Consider the following 15,987-nt stretch of genomic DNA (forward strand, 5'->3'; position numbering starts at 1 on the left):
CTGCAAACATTTACCTTCATAGTGTCCAGTACAAAGCTTTGCACGATTACTGAATGCGCATGAAAACTGTAGCATATAGCCAGCCATTGCTGAAAATGTAGCTTGGTTCTTATGTTTATCCCAATATTTTAAAGCTTTCTGAATCACTGACGTGTAACAAGTAAATAGATCTGTACTTCTTAATCACATTCTGCATACTTCCTCTAGTTCAGTGACTTAGAAAGTATCCTAAGGAACAGACTGGCAGCTAAGCAAATAGCCCTTACAGAAGGAGGACTGCAGTGGCAGACACTGGCTTTCTTTAACAAATGGCAGTCGTGCTGTTACTTAGCTTAAGTCACTTCAGTCTTGGCTTTATAAAGACTTGCAGACAGATTCAAAAGGCTTTTCAAAGTATATGTGAGCCTACAACCCCCAACCCCGTCATATGACTCTTGTTCCATGAACCCTCCCTCTCACACTTTAACGTGTGTTAAGCCTCAGATGTACGTAGAATTAAATAACGCAATTATAATTTGTAGAGTAGGGCACACAAAATGCCACAATGAAGACCAGGGTTACCAAATAGGTAATAAGTGTCCCAATGCCAGATTAGAACAAGCCTGTACAGAAGGAAATATGGTGGTTGTAATATGCAGGCCTTCTTCTGAAAATGCCTGTTACCTGGAACTTGCTTTATTGGCCTACTTTCTGAATCACTGACCTGAATCAATCAAAGAAGAAAGTCAGAACTCTTGATATGCCCACTTGCTTCAAGTCATCGACTAAAACCAGTAGGTTTAGTATAACAGCCACATAACTAGCATTTTCAAAAGGAGGTGAACAATGGCCGACATTTCCTTTAACGTCCTGTTGCATCACCAAGGCAGGACATGGAGGGAAATTTTCCAAATGGGACAGAGACAGTCGACAATAAACTGGCAGGGGTTCTAACCCCTTAGCTATACATTTCAAAGCTGACCATAAATAGAAATAAAAGGTTTGCTTTTTTTACCAGCCCCTGCCCCCAAATACAAAAGGATTTAAAAGTCATTAAAAATCTTGCTAAAATACTTACCTTGCCCCAGGCTGTGACACTTCTGAGAGGCCCAGGCAACATCATGATGCCTCCCGATACAGCTGGGTGCTGGAAATCCCACAGCAATGCATTGCTGCACTGGGCTGGAATGCATTCTCACAGGATTTCGAGCACCTAGTTCTACCAGGAGGCATGGTGACATCACCCAGGCTTCTCAGGGTCATTGTAAGTCAGGGGTGAGGTATTTTTTAGTACATTTTGAAGGAAACAGTTTATTGACCAATTGATTTTTAACCTCCCTAGCGGTCTGATTATGTCAGTATTTCTGTGCTCAAAGCAGTACTTTTTTTGCATGGATATATGTATTTTTTTTATTGTAGGCCTGTAATTTTTAGGAATAACTCACTGAAATCTGTCCGAACAAGAGTCTAGTAAACATCCCGGGTATGACAAAATTTCAAACACGAAATCATAAATTATAATTTAATAAATAATCATTAAAAAAAATATAATAATAATAAATTTAATTCAATAATATAATCAAACCAAAAACATTGAAATTTGAAATATAGCGCCAAGTTCGCACATCACTGAGCAAAGTCGCAAAATCGTTTTCAGTGTTTGATGACGAATTTCCCCACGAATCATTATCACTCAATTCTGAAAGTAGTTCTAATTTACTATCTCTGTTCTTTAGCCGGTCTAAAACCGATTTTGACCTAAAGGGACGCTTTTTGGACGCCATGGACGTTTCTCAGTTTCCAGGCAGAAAGAACAGTAAAAATGCAGGCAGGGCACAGGACAAAGCACTCGGGACAAAATGTATGTGAAATGGTTTGATACAGAAATGTTTTACTATGTGATTTTAGTGTATTTAGTGAATGTCACTTTTTCTCATTTTCAAATTTCCTGCCAGTTCCGTCCCATACGTCCCGATGCTCGCAGGGGATGGAACCCAGAAGACAGATGCCGGCATCCGCCGGAGAACATTGCCAGGGACACTGCAGGGAGGACATTGCAGGAGCGCAGGACAAGGTAAGTGATCGAGGGATCCCAGAGCAGCGCTGCATGGTAAGCCCGAGTGTAGCTCGAGGTTACTGCTTTTGGTACTGAAACTTTACCCCGAGCTACACTTGGGAATATCGCCAGGAAGGCTAATGTCATTTCTGTTCAAGGCACAGGGAGCTGGCAAAAAAGCAGATCTTCCACTTTCATGGAAGGTCCGCTTTATATTCAAAATTTTCATGTTAGGTCGGAATGTAACTTTAATAATAAATAATCTAAAGCTTAAGAAAAATGTTTGTACAAATGCATGAAAAAGATTTAAATTCCAAGTTTTCAAAGTTACGCAAAGACGACATCAGACTTTGTAGCCTTGCCCTGGATTAGATTCAGCTTATACAGTGCTAATAGACTGCAGACGAGGGACATCAACAGTGATTCATTTCATATGTTTGGCCCTGTCCATATTTTTTGTGTTACATTTAGAAAGGATAGAGATTTAAAGAGCAGATTACATCTAGGAGGCCAGGTATTTTAGGCTTGGCAAAAGTCGGCAACAAGAAACGAGTAGAAAGGTTTTTTTGTAACATTAGTCGGCAGATACTGTAAATCCCTGAAAGGCCCAAAACCTTCTAGAATTGGTATTGGCCAAAAGACTGTTTTTCACAAGTGACGCTCGCTTTATGTGCTGCTTACCTGTTTTTTTTGGAGCGTTCATCTTTTCCTCTTTTGACTCCAAATATTCGTGTAATCAGCGTGCTGAAGAGAAGTGTGGAGGAATTTCTCACCTAGTGTAAACCAAAAAGCAGTTATAACAAAATATTGGGGAGTTATCAACAGTGTTTTTCTGTTTAAAAATTTAGTAGCAGAAGGAAAGGCCAAGTTTCAGATGCACGGATCTTAAAGCTTGCCTTACCTCCACAAAAACAGATTGTATTATCCATTAGTCCATTAAGGAATTTTTTTAAACCATCCAGTTACCACTTCCAATAACAAAAACATTGGCTAAAGGGTGTGATCAAGGCAAAATATCTAGTTATGGTCCTCTTGGGCCAAGACATGTTAGAGGGAGGAGTCTACTGCATGGCCTAACGAGACAAATGGATACTGCCTGTGCCGACATATTTTTAAAGGCATATCCTTCTGGCCTGTCATCTTTATGCTTGTTTACCCAGTGAGTCAATGATCTGCAACAAGAATGTGCATATCAAGTGTCCAACAGCTAGTAAACTCACACAGCCAGAGCAAACCAAGATCTGGATTTTCATTGAGTTAAAGTATATTGTCAAGCCAACAACTGCTTTTTTTTAAGTTTTGATAATAGAGGGTATTAGAACACCTGGCTGATTTTGACTGCTATCTGGGCCTGGTGTTGAGTGTTTTTTTTTTGTTGCTTCAAGTGGGTTTTGCATTCCCAAACAAGTCTATAAGATTGAAAAAAAACTTGCTTGAAGCTGGTCAGATGCACCTGTCAATGAATTCTGAATGATCTCAGAAGAGTCTCAAACTCATGACAAATTGATGCAATCAGTACAAGCCTAAATCCCACAGATACAGGCCCATTGGAAAGAATTTTCTTACTTTCGGCCCAAGAGTTTTACCAGACAAGAAGTGAGGGAAAAATCGGAAAACAGAAGCACACACAAATTATTATTATTATTATACAGTATTTATAAAGCGCCAATGGTTCGCTCAGCGCTGTACATTACAAAGGGGGACAGAACATGTGACAGAACAATACCAATACAATGCAAAACATGAAAGGATCGAGGGCCCTGCTCTTTCGAGCTTACAATCTAGTAGGGAGGGGATAGTGGTACAGGAGGAGATAGGTGTGGGGGATGGAGTGGTAGGAAGAGTGGAGGAGGTCGGCAGGTTAGCAGGGGGTGGGGTAGGCTTCCCTGAAGAGATGGGTTTTCAGGGTGCTCCTAAAGAAGAGGAGAGTAGGTGATAGTCTGATGGATTGAGGTAGTGAGTTCCAGAGGATGGGTGACGCCCTGGAGAAGTCCTGGAGGTGGGCATAGGAGGAGGAGAGTGTGTATTCTCCCCTTTCCCAAAGAAGGCAAACTAGACAGCACTAAAATCCAAATCTGCTAGGGGTGACTCCAATAGGCAGTTTTTGGATCATTGGGAACCTTACATGGATATATTGCAGGAGTCAATAGTAAGGAAAATCTGCATCTTCAAAGTTTCAAATAAAACCTTCACATGTTTATGTGATATATACGTTATGTCTCATACAATGTCTGCAAACATGCTATCACTGGTCCTAGATGACACCATCTTTTATCATGACTTTCAATCATTGCCGAGCCAGCTACCCCTTATAATTGGCAACCAGTTACACATTTAAGGTACAATGCCAGCAAAAACTCAGTGGGGAGACTATTGCCACTGAGACAGCATGGTATGATTGCCATCAAAACAGAGGTCCAAGAGAAATCTTCCAGTAGGAACACATGCCTCTATAATTTCCAGAGGTAAAGTTGCTTCTCATTTTGAAAATACATCCATTTATTTCCTGTAGTGTCTCTGCAAGGGAGATTTCCTTGTATTTCCTGTACACAAACAAGGAACCCCTGCCAGTCAACAATGCCACATCTTCACCTGCAGTGGCAGTACAGTAGAAAAACCTCATCCCCCCAGTCTTGGATGTCCACATAAAAAATTCTTGCCATATGTTTTAGAAAATGAAGGACAAACTGGGAGGTCATCCCTTGTTTTTATGTTCTCTTCCAACACATGTGCATCAAAGTAAGGGCTGATTGGCTCCTAATATCCCCCCTCCCCCCAGTCTGAGTGTTACAGGATGGGGATATCAAGACAACTGTAGTAACATGAACTAGTTGGATTTAGAAATACACTGCCACTCAAGGCAAAGTACATTTAATTATCCGAGTATTTCACTGCATTTGTTGGTGTTATTTTATATTCCACTGGAGTTTGGGTTTATCTCCGACTAGCCAATCCATTTTTTCCCATAACCTCCCAACAGAAAACAGAAGTATATAAAAGCAGAAGGTTAGTTGTACTTTTGCCACCCGTAATACGTTTCAATACAGTGTTTCAGCTCTTTGTAATACTGTTCCTCAGTCAGTGTCCTTGAGTGGCTGCTTACTGGACATTCAGTGAAGCCTCTTCTGCTTGAAGTGCCTGGAATTCTAATCAGCGGGATAGCTGAACCACTGTGACACTTTCTGTAGAATACCATGTCTTTTGTCAGAGCACAAAGGAGTATTCTGAATCTCTGTGCTGCTAATCAGTTTACGATGCCTATCTCACTATATTCTGCTGAGGCGGCTTTTTTTCAACTTTTTCATTCCCACAGATTGTGGTTATTTGTGTTTCATTTACTTTCTGGGGTTTCTGCTGTCATATTCATAAAATCAGACAGTGCTTGCCAAGTCTGACAGCTCTGTTAATTCTTACTGCACCAATGTGAACTTGTGAGCTCTAAAGAAACACATGTATTTTATATAGCAATGGACAGCGAGGCAGTGCAAAGGGGAACTGTGCAGAACATAAACAGAAATAAAGAGTTGGAAATGAAGATTATAAACATTACATTAAAAGACAATCACTGTCCTTTTAAAGACCATGTTTATGTGATCTGTTAAATTATTAATGAGCCTTTACTATGCATTATAAAAACTGTAAAACTAAAAAAAAAATAGGGCATACGTTCATATGAAAATGCTCAGCCATTGCAACAGTTTAAAGTGACACTTAACTCTGGTTAAATAAACAAAATATTATTCAAGTATGTATTCTTAAAGTGAAGAACAAAAACTGTTTATATTATAGCTTACCAATTGTTAGATGTGGTGGATGAATTTTTTTTTTTTTTTTTTTTGAGGATTTTATTTCATTATTTTCACCTGGTTGGCCAGTCAACGAGAATAATGGCACTAATAGGGCAAGCAGCACAAGTTCATAAAAGTCCAACTTGAGCAAACAGTCCTGTAATACTATCCACAGGCTCACTTAGGGCAGCCACCCCACAGTAGAAAGCAGCCAACTGTAAAGGAACAAAAAGGTAAAAAAAAAGGGGCGTCCACAAAGTGTATTATTAAAATAATCCACTTTATTAAAAATACAATTGGCAGCTTACCGGGTTAACGCATAAAAAGCATATCTCCACAACAGTGACAGCGGTGTTCTTGTGGAGATATGCCTTTTATCTGTTAACCTAGTGAGCTGCCAATTTTATTTGAATAAAGTGGATGATATTAATGCTACACTTAGTGGGCACACCATTTCTCCTTTTTTGATTCTGCCAGTTAGTCGGTTATTTTTTTCACTTCCTTTAACAGACCAAGCTGTCCTGGAAAAGTGGCATTTCGAGGGTTGATACAAACCATTTACCACTAACAGGGGTGCTTACAACAGTCAACTTTTATTTATGTAAAAAGTTTTTCCCTAAAGGAAACAATAAGTGTTTCTGTAACTGCTTATAAAGTGAAATCGGGAGTTCGGCTTTAAAGTGGAGTTCCACTCACCCTGTCAAAAAATAAAAGTTAGCAGCTACAAAAACTGTAGCTGCTGACTTTTAAAAAAACAGCCACTTACCTGTCCCTTGGTGTGTTCCCCGCAGCCCATTTTACCGGCCGTCCTGAATTCCAGGAGGCCGGCATCTTCAGTGTGGGCACCTGGTTGTGACAGCTTGTGGCTTCACAGCCATGTACCCACTGCGCATGCGCGAGTAGCGATGTGCTTCATGAATGGTCCTGTAGTCTTCTGGGACCAGTCACACGTCACAAAAGACTACAGGGAGGGAGGACACCTTCCACTTCCGGTCGCCTAGGCGATCGGACCAGAAGTGGGAGCGGGTACCTGTCAAATTTGGGTACCCACTCCCCCCACCAACCAAAGGTGCCAATCCTTAATGGAGAGCAGGGGAGCAGTACTTAAAGCAGAACTTCCCCTTTTGGGTGGAGCTCTGCTTTAAGCGCTGAGCAAACTGTTGGTGCTATATAAATCCTGTATAATAATATTCTGTAGTCAAGGCCATCTAACTCTGCTAGTACATCTAACATTGCCCTCTCCACAGACTGACAATGCTGCTGTCAAAAAGTGTCTCCATTGCCCCTTAATCCAAAATGGTGACACTGAAGTGTGTTACTGGCCGTATCACCAGGTGAAATTAAAGGGAAAAAAAAGAAAAAGAAAAAAAAATACAGCCACCACATGCAAGGACTTCTAAACTGTAATATATTCAATTTTGTTTTGGGGTTTACTGAAGCTTTAACTAAAAAGTCAGTTCTATAGCTCTCAGTCTCCTCCATTTCTCTTTTTATATGCTGTGATCTGACTTCCTGTTAGATGATGGCCTCATTCATTCTCCATGGTCCCTAAGGTCACAAAACCAAAAATCTTATAGCTTTTCCCTGACATCTCCCCAACTGAGCTAGGTTAAGCCCTGTTGGGGAACAAAGGGGTGATTTTTTCCACCAGATATTGCACCTCATATCCCCCAACAGATGCCAGAAACCAGCGCTCAAATCTTCATGCTGCAGAGAAAACACAGAATCTAGCACTCGCTAAGGTGCTGCCCTTGATAGATCGAGGAATCTTGATACTAGGAAAAAAGAACAAAACAGGGCGCGTTCTCCTGAATTTCCGTAATAATAGGACATTTATTATAAAATTACAAATGCATACTCACAAACCAAAAAGGTCATAAAAACAGAGAAAAGGAGCCAAAGATGTCAATCGCAGACAGCGGAGGTCCTATGGTGAAAGTGCTAACGCGTTTTGGGAGTAGCACTCCCTTCCTCAGAGCAATAGATCTCATGCTCAGATGTCTAAAGAAGGAGCCTACTGAGCATGCTCCGAAATGCATTACCGCCCCCTTCACCTCCTACATCTGCCTCTGCTCTCCAAGCCTCATTTTTGAGCCACAGGCACATCCTGGGCTCTACTTCCTGATCCTATAGACAGAGTTTGCTGCTGGACAGCTGGATGTTCCATCTGGATCTCATTACATCACACGATGAGTCTTTTTAACTATTTATCTTGTAAGTGCAATTTATCTATTGTTTATTAATAAATTGTCAATACTGCACTTAGAGGCGCCTTCCTCTCTTTTTTATGTTACTGCATTAGAGCCTTGCTTCCACTCTAAGAAGAGCTGCCTCAGTGTTACTGCTCCCCTCCATCCATCCCTGATAGCCATCTGGCATCTTAATCCTACAGCTACAGAGGTTGGGCTCTAACAAGCACACCCTATATAATATATATTTTCTGCTTTGTATTGCTCTGCTATGCAGAGCAATACAAAGCAGCATGCTGGTGCGGACAAGGGAGAGATCTGTATTGTTTACATACAGACCTCTCCTCTGTCAGTATTTCTCCCGATCACCGGGTGCCAGCGGGGAATCTCCAGCCGGGACTCGATGATCGACAGCTGTAGCAGTCAATGGCGATGCGGGCAGGGAGGCGTGCACGCCTACCTGGACATACAAAATCCTGTCTATATACTAGATTTTGCACAGCCCTGCCGCCATGTAGCAGTACTTCTGCTATAGGGCGGTTGGGAAGCGGTTAAAGTGATATTAACTTAAATTTAAACAGTTTAAGCAACTGATTTAATCACTTACTGACCATTCAACTTCTTTATCTTTTAATTCTTGCCAATGTTTCAGCTTAGGCTGATGCCATGATCACTGCCCTTGGTTTCCTGCTTCAGGGTGACTACTTTCTCTTGCAGCACACTATGGAGCAACTCTTGCATACAGGGACTAGGGTTGTATCTCTCTACACTGTGTGCAAAAATAGAAACACACAGCCCCATAGCCTATGATGCCAAAGCACACCCTGCTCCTCCTCCCTTTCCATTTCCAAGCTACCAGACTGGCTGGAGACTGCAATGTCCACTGAAGTCTGAAAGACTGGAAGTTCACCAAAGAAGCACTAAAAAGCAGGAGCCAGCAGCATTAAAAGGTGTAAATTGCAGGTGCTGGGGTATTATTATAATTTTACCAAATAGTTTACTGGGAGTTGTTTATTTTATTGTGCTCAAAGTGTTAAACCTAAAAATGCTGCGGGTTTAATACAACTTAATTAATAACATACCTCACACTGCTGGTTGTCTTCCCATTTCTGCCTGTGGCCTCTCTTTCATCAAAACAAGTGCTTGAAAACCATGTAAAGATCAATTTACATTTTTACAAAATCTTGAGGCAAGGAGACTATGAGGTTGATTTACTAAAACTAGAGAGTGCAAAATCTGGTGCATCTGTGCATGGGAGCCAATCAGCTTCTAACTTCAGCTTGTTCAATTAAGCTGTGACAATAAAACTTGGAATCTGAGTGGTTTCTGTGCTGAGCTGCACCAGATTTTGCACTCTCCAGTTTTAGTAAATCAACCCCTCTGTCTGCTCACAGCACAGGCAGCAATGATGGAGTCCTTTCTAAACCGCACCCCTTCTCCTCCCACCACTGACTGACAGCTAGCTCCCTTCTATCGTACTCTAAGAAAATGCAGATACTGCTGAACTGATGTGAACCATGTGAGCTCCTCCACAGGAAGTTCAGGGAAGTGGCACTGAGGCATATACAAAAGGAAATCTGGAGAACAGCAAATGTAGGTGTTTAAAATGAGACTACACAATATACTTATTCTACAAAAGTTATCTATACACATTCACTACCTAACTGCCCAGTAATTTATTTTTATTGAAATTGTTTCTTGCTGTGCTTTCCTCCCTCCTTGTACTGTCCTCTGTGTACTCCCAAACCTCCCCTTTCCCCCATTTGGAATGAGCATCTTGGGAGTGAGCAAGAGAGGGTGGCTACATTCCTACATACTGTGGGACCATGGAAATCAAACATAGCTACCCTCTGATAGGAAGACAGATGTAATACAATTGCAAGTGCACAAACTGAGAGGGGGATGGAGAGAGAGAACAATACATAAATGGAGGTTTAACACCAATTATTACTTGGGCTAATGATACCACAAACATTTTTGTTGGGCTAAGTGCATACGTTGCTAAAGTTATTTTATCTGAAATCAGCAAACTAGAATTTTTACAAAATCATAACCGTGCATTTAATTTTAATATCTGATCATGTTCCCTAATACCTTGACACACTGGGGGGAATGACCGGGGAAAGAACTGGCGAGTGTTTGGAACAGAATTCAGAAGACAGCCAGTCACCTTCAGCTTGGCCAAGTGGTTCTCATCCAAGCTGACATATTAGTTTCCCGAATACCCTTTAACAAAGATGCCGTAAAATATCTCTTTATCACCTTGACATGCTTATGTATAACCAGCCAATAAATCTGCCACGTTAAATGTTAAAACAAGAACTCCTCCAAAAGTAATATTTGTATGTTAAATGGTCACACAAAACCTTATAGGTTTAGGAAAAAAAACTTTTATTGTATCACAAGGCCTTTAAAGTGGCATTGTCACAAATGAAGTACAGAGGGGGCCATTCTGGCCTCCAAAAGAAAATGCCATTTCCCTGGCTTTGTCTGATGTAACGTGACTCTGTCATAAGAGAAGTAATAAGGGGCGCCTTTGCAGGCCAACTTCTGAACTTGCCTGATACCTGGCTGTGTCTGACATCAGTATGTTTCAGTCACAATAGTGGAAAAAGCATGCTGTAGATAAGTGTCAGAAAAGTGACAAAACTACTTATCTCTATTCTTGTGTCGGGTCAGCTACCCCGACATCACTGAGGTCAAAACATAAGAATGAAAGCCAGGGAACTAGCATTCTCAAAGGAGTATTGGCAGCCTCCATAAATCTCTCATGACAGTGTCACTTTAAGCGATTTTACAGTTATATAGTTACTCGGGTTGAAAAAAAGATGCAAGTCCATCCAAAAAACAAACAAAAAAAATAGAGCAAACAGAAAACATTCATATACAGAATCTTATTTCCAGAATTGATCCAGAGGACGGCAAAAAAAAAGCCTTTACCGCATGCTTTCCAGGGTCTCCAACTTTCTAAACAAAGGGCCAATTTATTTCTCTTTAGACTTTACTTACTGTGGCCAGTGGGAGGATAAATACCCCATCATTGGTTTTAGCGGGATGACTAGTGCCAGTGGGAGTAAATAAAGCCAACGGGAGGTGAGCTCCAGAGGCAAGGTTTAGATGATGATGGAAAGTAGGATGAAGAAGTAGCTCCTGGGACAAAGTACAACAGTCATGAAAGTAGGATGGGGAGTTAGCTCTTAGGACAATGTATAGCAGTATTAGAAGGAAGGATAGGATGAATAGTTAGCTATTAGGACAAGGTACAGCAGTGATGGAAGGAGAAATGAGATTGATAGTAAGCTCCTGGGACAAGCTACAACAATAAAAGAAGTAAGCAGGGACAAAGGTTAGCTCTTGGGGCAAGATACAAATGGTGATGGATTAAGGGATGAGACGGGATGGAGAGCAAGTTCCTAGGACAAGGTACAGATGGTGATGGAAGAAGAGATGGGGCAAGGAACAGCAGTGGTCAAGCGATATGTGGGAGTACTGGGAGTTTGAGAAATGCTGTAGCAGTGATGGAGGATGTAGTGATTTCCCAGGCTATATAGATGATCAGTGATGGAGGAGAGATGTCAGTTCCTGGTTCAGTGATGAAGTGGTGATCTATCTTTATGTTGCCTCGGTCTAGGTTGCTCAGTGATGGACAAAGGAATATCTAGTATTTCATCCCCAGAATAGTGTATGGTGGGGATATAAGAAGTTCCGTGATGGTTATCCATCATTGGTGTCTTTGAGTGGAATGGTGCCCAATCACTGGTGCCAGCGGGAGTAAATGTACACCATCGTTTGTGCCTTTGGGAGGAAATGTGCCCCATCACTTTTGTCAATGGATGGAACGGTGCCCTAAGAGCCAGAAAAGGCAAGCAAAGGGCCCCATCCAGCCGGCAGGCCATAGTTTGGAGACCACTGCTATAGCTGAATGTCATAATTTCTTAACATAATACTTGTTCTGTTTCAGCAATTCAGAAAACATTGAGGCCAACAATTCAGCCTGGTAAGAGGGATTCTCAAAAGGAGCATTCTCTGTTTCTTGTTCCTAATTTTCTTTTCTTGCCCCTGTCACTCTGGAGCTTCTTGCTCATTTTATTATCTACTGTGAGTCATTCATGGTGGATGGGCAGTTGGATACTCACTTTTTCAATGGCCAATTGCCATACTTTGATTTTTGCTACTAGAAATGATTTGATGTAATTAAGTATTTTTTTTGCCTTGTCTACTGATGTCCTCACAACCTTTTATTGTTATGCCTTCAGTGAATGATCCACGGACATACATTTCTAAACTATTCTCTTTTGTTGCATTCAATAAAAATAATTGAAAAGAAACAATAATTATCTCCCCATCTGGGATGCAAAGTCCATACAGTGTAGGTCCCAGGTTTCTTTTAACCCCCTGCTGGGGCTGAGCCCCATTTCTATTAACAATCCAGTAAACTCCCTAATATTGGATTGTTCAATTGCCAAGCAGGGAAAATTTCATGGTGGAGAAATTCATACCTATGGTATGTAGACACTACATCTAAGATGCAGTGACTCTGAAAAAAAATGTTTTGAGGATTTAAAATAGAAGTATGGCTAAAGCCTTTTTGGCCGTACTTCTCTTGTGGGTAACAGGAATGCACTTAGTTTTGCTCTCTTATGAGTCAGAGTCAGCTTAAAGCTTGCTAATGCCCACTATCAGCTGACGTCACAGAGCTGCTCCAGGCTCTGGAAGGATCCTGACCATATTATTGGGATCCACTCAGTTGCCTGACACCTGGCTCCAGCTTCCAGCAAGCAGCTGACAGCCGAAGCCAGATGTACTTGCCCCCTCACCTGTTTGCGAGTAGAGGGGCAGAGCAAAAAGTGGTGACTGCTAGTCAATGCTCTTCACTCCAAGTAGACCAAGAACTGAGCAATCAGTGGTCATGTGATTGCTCAGTTCTCAGTCTTAGAGCCAATGTGGGACAGCTGCAGCATCACACCAATACTGCAGCATAGAGGTGAGTATGTATGTTTATTTCTTTCAACCCCAAACTTCTCCTTTAATAGGTATCTTCAGACACTATTTGATAATTCCCTATCAGTTACATATAGTCATCAGTAACAGTTTATATCAACAGTAACAGTTTATATAAGTCATTCTCAGAGTTTCTCCAGAGGTTGCTTGGTCAAGGTTTCCTTGAGTGGTGGTTGATCGACCTACCATTTGATGTCTAGATAGGTCGAGGGCCAAAGCCACTTGGGAAAGCCAGCAGCATGATATCAATGATCTTTTTAGCGGTCTGTAAGGGTGGCGTTATTCCTACTGATAACCAATATAGATTTAACTTTTCCTATGGACTCTGAAGAAATAATTTTAGTAAGGATTTCCTGAGATCTGAAAATTATTTTAGGGTTTCCTTTGGGGTAAAAAGGTTGGGAAAGGCTGGTTTATATAATAACAACAATGTGACAGGTTCACTTTAAAGCACACTTCCATATTGGAAACACTAAATTTTTTCGTGTTTGAAATTCAGCAGTTTAAACAACAGCAGGATGCCAATTCCGCAGGTTTCCAGGGGTGTAAGGTTTTCCATTCCCATTTTCTTAGAAAATATAACAATGCTGACTAGGTCTAGTGATAAAAGCTATGCATCTTATGAACTGCAGTGATCAGTATGTCTCTGTAGATGCGTTTCTGGCACTTTTAATTTTTGAGTGACCTTTAATAAGCTGTGTTGCATAAATTTTTTTATGATACATCAGCTTTCACATAAATGAAAGCAAACAATATGTCTTTAGAAAGTTTTATTAAAATGTAACATCTGCTAGAGTCATTACTACTCCATCTTTGACAACATCCTAGCAGCAAAGGTCTGTATGATATTTGAAGTAAACCGTTCCATGTTATAACTAATGTAAATTCACAACAGGAATAAAAAGCAGCAAAAATCAGGTGCACAAAATACCTTTCTTCCTATTTGAATACCACAGGACCCCCAAACCACAAGGCACTCTGATACCCAATTACTGAGGTGGACTGGGAATGTGGGTGGCTAAGCCCACCCGTTGTGTGTAAGAACCAATAGTGAGGAAGAAAAAGCAGAAAGTAGCAGACAATCCATTGACATTCCTACTCCAAGTCAATATTTGCATACCCACTACAGATGAGGATGATAGATAAAGTGGGGGCACCCAAATGTACTCACTTTTTACTCCCGATTGAAGTCCGTACCATTCATCAGATAGAAAGATTTACTTTAGGGTACAGGATGACTGTTTTTACTTTCACAAGAGCAGAAACTTTGTTGTGTTTGAGATCAAATAGAGCAGTGGTTCTCAACCTTTCTAATGCCGTGACCCTTTAATACAGTTCCTCATGTTGTGGTGACCCCCAACCATAAAATTATTTACCCAGTAATTATAATTCATGAGTGTCGTTTTACCTCCAATACTGCTGCTTTCAACACAGCTGCTTTTAACAGAGTAGCTGCTTTCAACACAACAGCTGCTTTCTACACAGTAGCTGCTCTTTACACATCGGAAATATGTGTTTTACCTCCAATACTGCTGCTTTCAACACAGCTGCTTTTAACAGAGTAGCTGCTTTCAACACAACAGCTGCTTTCTACACAGTAGCTGCTCTTTACACATCGGAAATATGTGTTTTCTGATGGTCTTAGGGGACCCCTGTGAAATGGTCGTTCGACCCCCAAAGGGGTCACGACCCACAGGTTGAGAACCACTGAAATAGAGCATTATGAACATAAAAATGTTACCAAAACTATAAAGGTTCAGGCTGGTCGTTTGTGGAAGGATCATGGCGTAACACATTTAGGTTTTGGAGAATGGTTCTTTAAAATCCTTTTGGGGCCCTACAGACTTAATCTGCCCTGCCCCATCTATGCTTTTCTACTACTACCAATGACATCATGCTTTTCAGGCCCAGGGTGATGTTAACCCCCACACACATTTTGAACATGATATAAAATACCACCTCCAGAAAGCGATTTACATTACATTTACATTACATTTCTCAATGTAATGCCATGCTGCTGATTGACTATCTTGTTTAGTACCCCCTTAAGGCAGACAATCTTTGGGCTAAAGATGTTGGCAACTTTGAGGAGAAGCAGTGGGAGGGGGCGAGGCTTTGCAAGCAGTTCAGGAGAGTTTCTGAATGTGAATCAGAAGCATAATATTCTCCTCATAGTGTACTATACCCCTTCCAAATAATTGAAAATGGGTGTTCTACAGGACCTCCTTTGTAACGAATGTCGCAGGGACCATGAGGACCTAGATCACTTTTTATGGCAATGCCCAGAACTTCACTTATAAGGGTCAGAGGTCATTCATTTCCTAAACACTGTTTTCCAGGTGCCCTTTCAAACCGACCACAATGTCTTCAATTGCAAAAATTTACCAAAGAAACTATAACCAGAGCTTTGTTTCAGGAGCGTAGACCCACTGGAAATCGGCCAGCTTGCCCACCTGGAAGGAATGGATAGGCTCCATGGGAGATACGCTTGGACTACAAAAGTACATCAACATAGGGAATGTCCTGACGAATTTGATAAAATATGGACGCCAGTGGCTAGATATGCTGGGCCTCAGCCCATTATACTTAGTCACCAATAGACTCCTCTAGTTATTTGGCCATAGTCAGCTTGTACTGAGTGGCATGGGGGGTAGATTTATTAAGGGCAAATAGACTATGCACTTTGCAAGTGCAGTTGCTCCAGAGCTTAGTAGATGAGGGGATGCCCTGCTGACTTCCTTTAACCAATTATGTGCAAGAAAAATAAGGTTCTTTTTTATTTTCCTGGCATATGATTGGGTATTTTTTGCAAAGTGAAGCCTCCCCTCATTTCCTAAGCTCTGGAGCAACTGCACTTGCAAAGTGCACAGTCTATTTACCTTTAGTAAATCAACCTGTATGTCTCTGCTTCTGCCTTCCAATTATATGTATGACACTCTCATAAAGTAACTGCTAAAAGCTCAATATATGGAAT

At 41.2% G+C, this 15,987-nt stretch overlaps 1 protein-coding gene across 1 annotated transcript in view; it reads right to left on the bottom strand.

Moving 5' to 3' along the window:
• THADA (THADA armadillo repeat containing) overlaps positions 1-15,987 on the bottom strand; it is an 870,089-nt gene that overhangs the window by 552,542 nt on the left and 301,560 nt on the right. The window contains exon 26 of the mRNA XM_089677843.1: positions 2,717-2,808. Coding sequence (XP_089533969.1) covers positions 2,717-2,808 — 92 coding nt within the window. The remainder of the gene's footprint in view (positions 1-2,716; positions 2,809-15,987) is intronic.

This window comes from Staurois parvus, unplaced genomic scaffold, assembly GCF_062004578.1.
Source record: "Staurois parvus isolate SC_StPar_1 unplaced genomic scaffold, SC_StPar_1.0 ptg000192l, whole genome shotgun sequence".
Lineage (NCBI taxonomy): Eukaryota > Metazoa > Chordata > Amphibia > Anura > Ranidae > Staurois > Staurois parvus.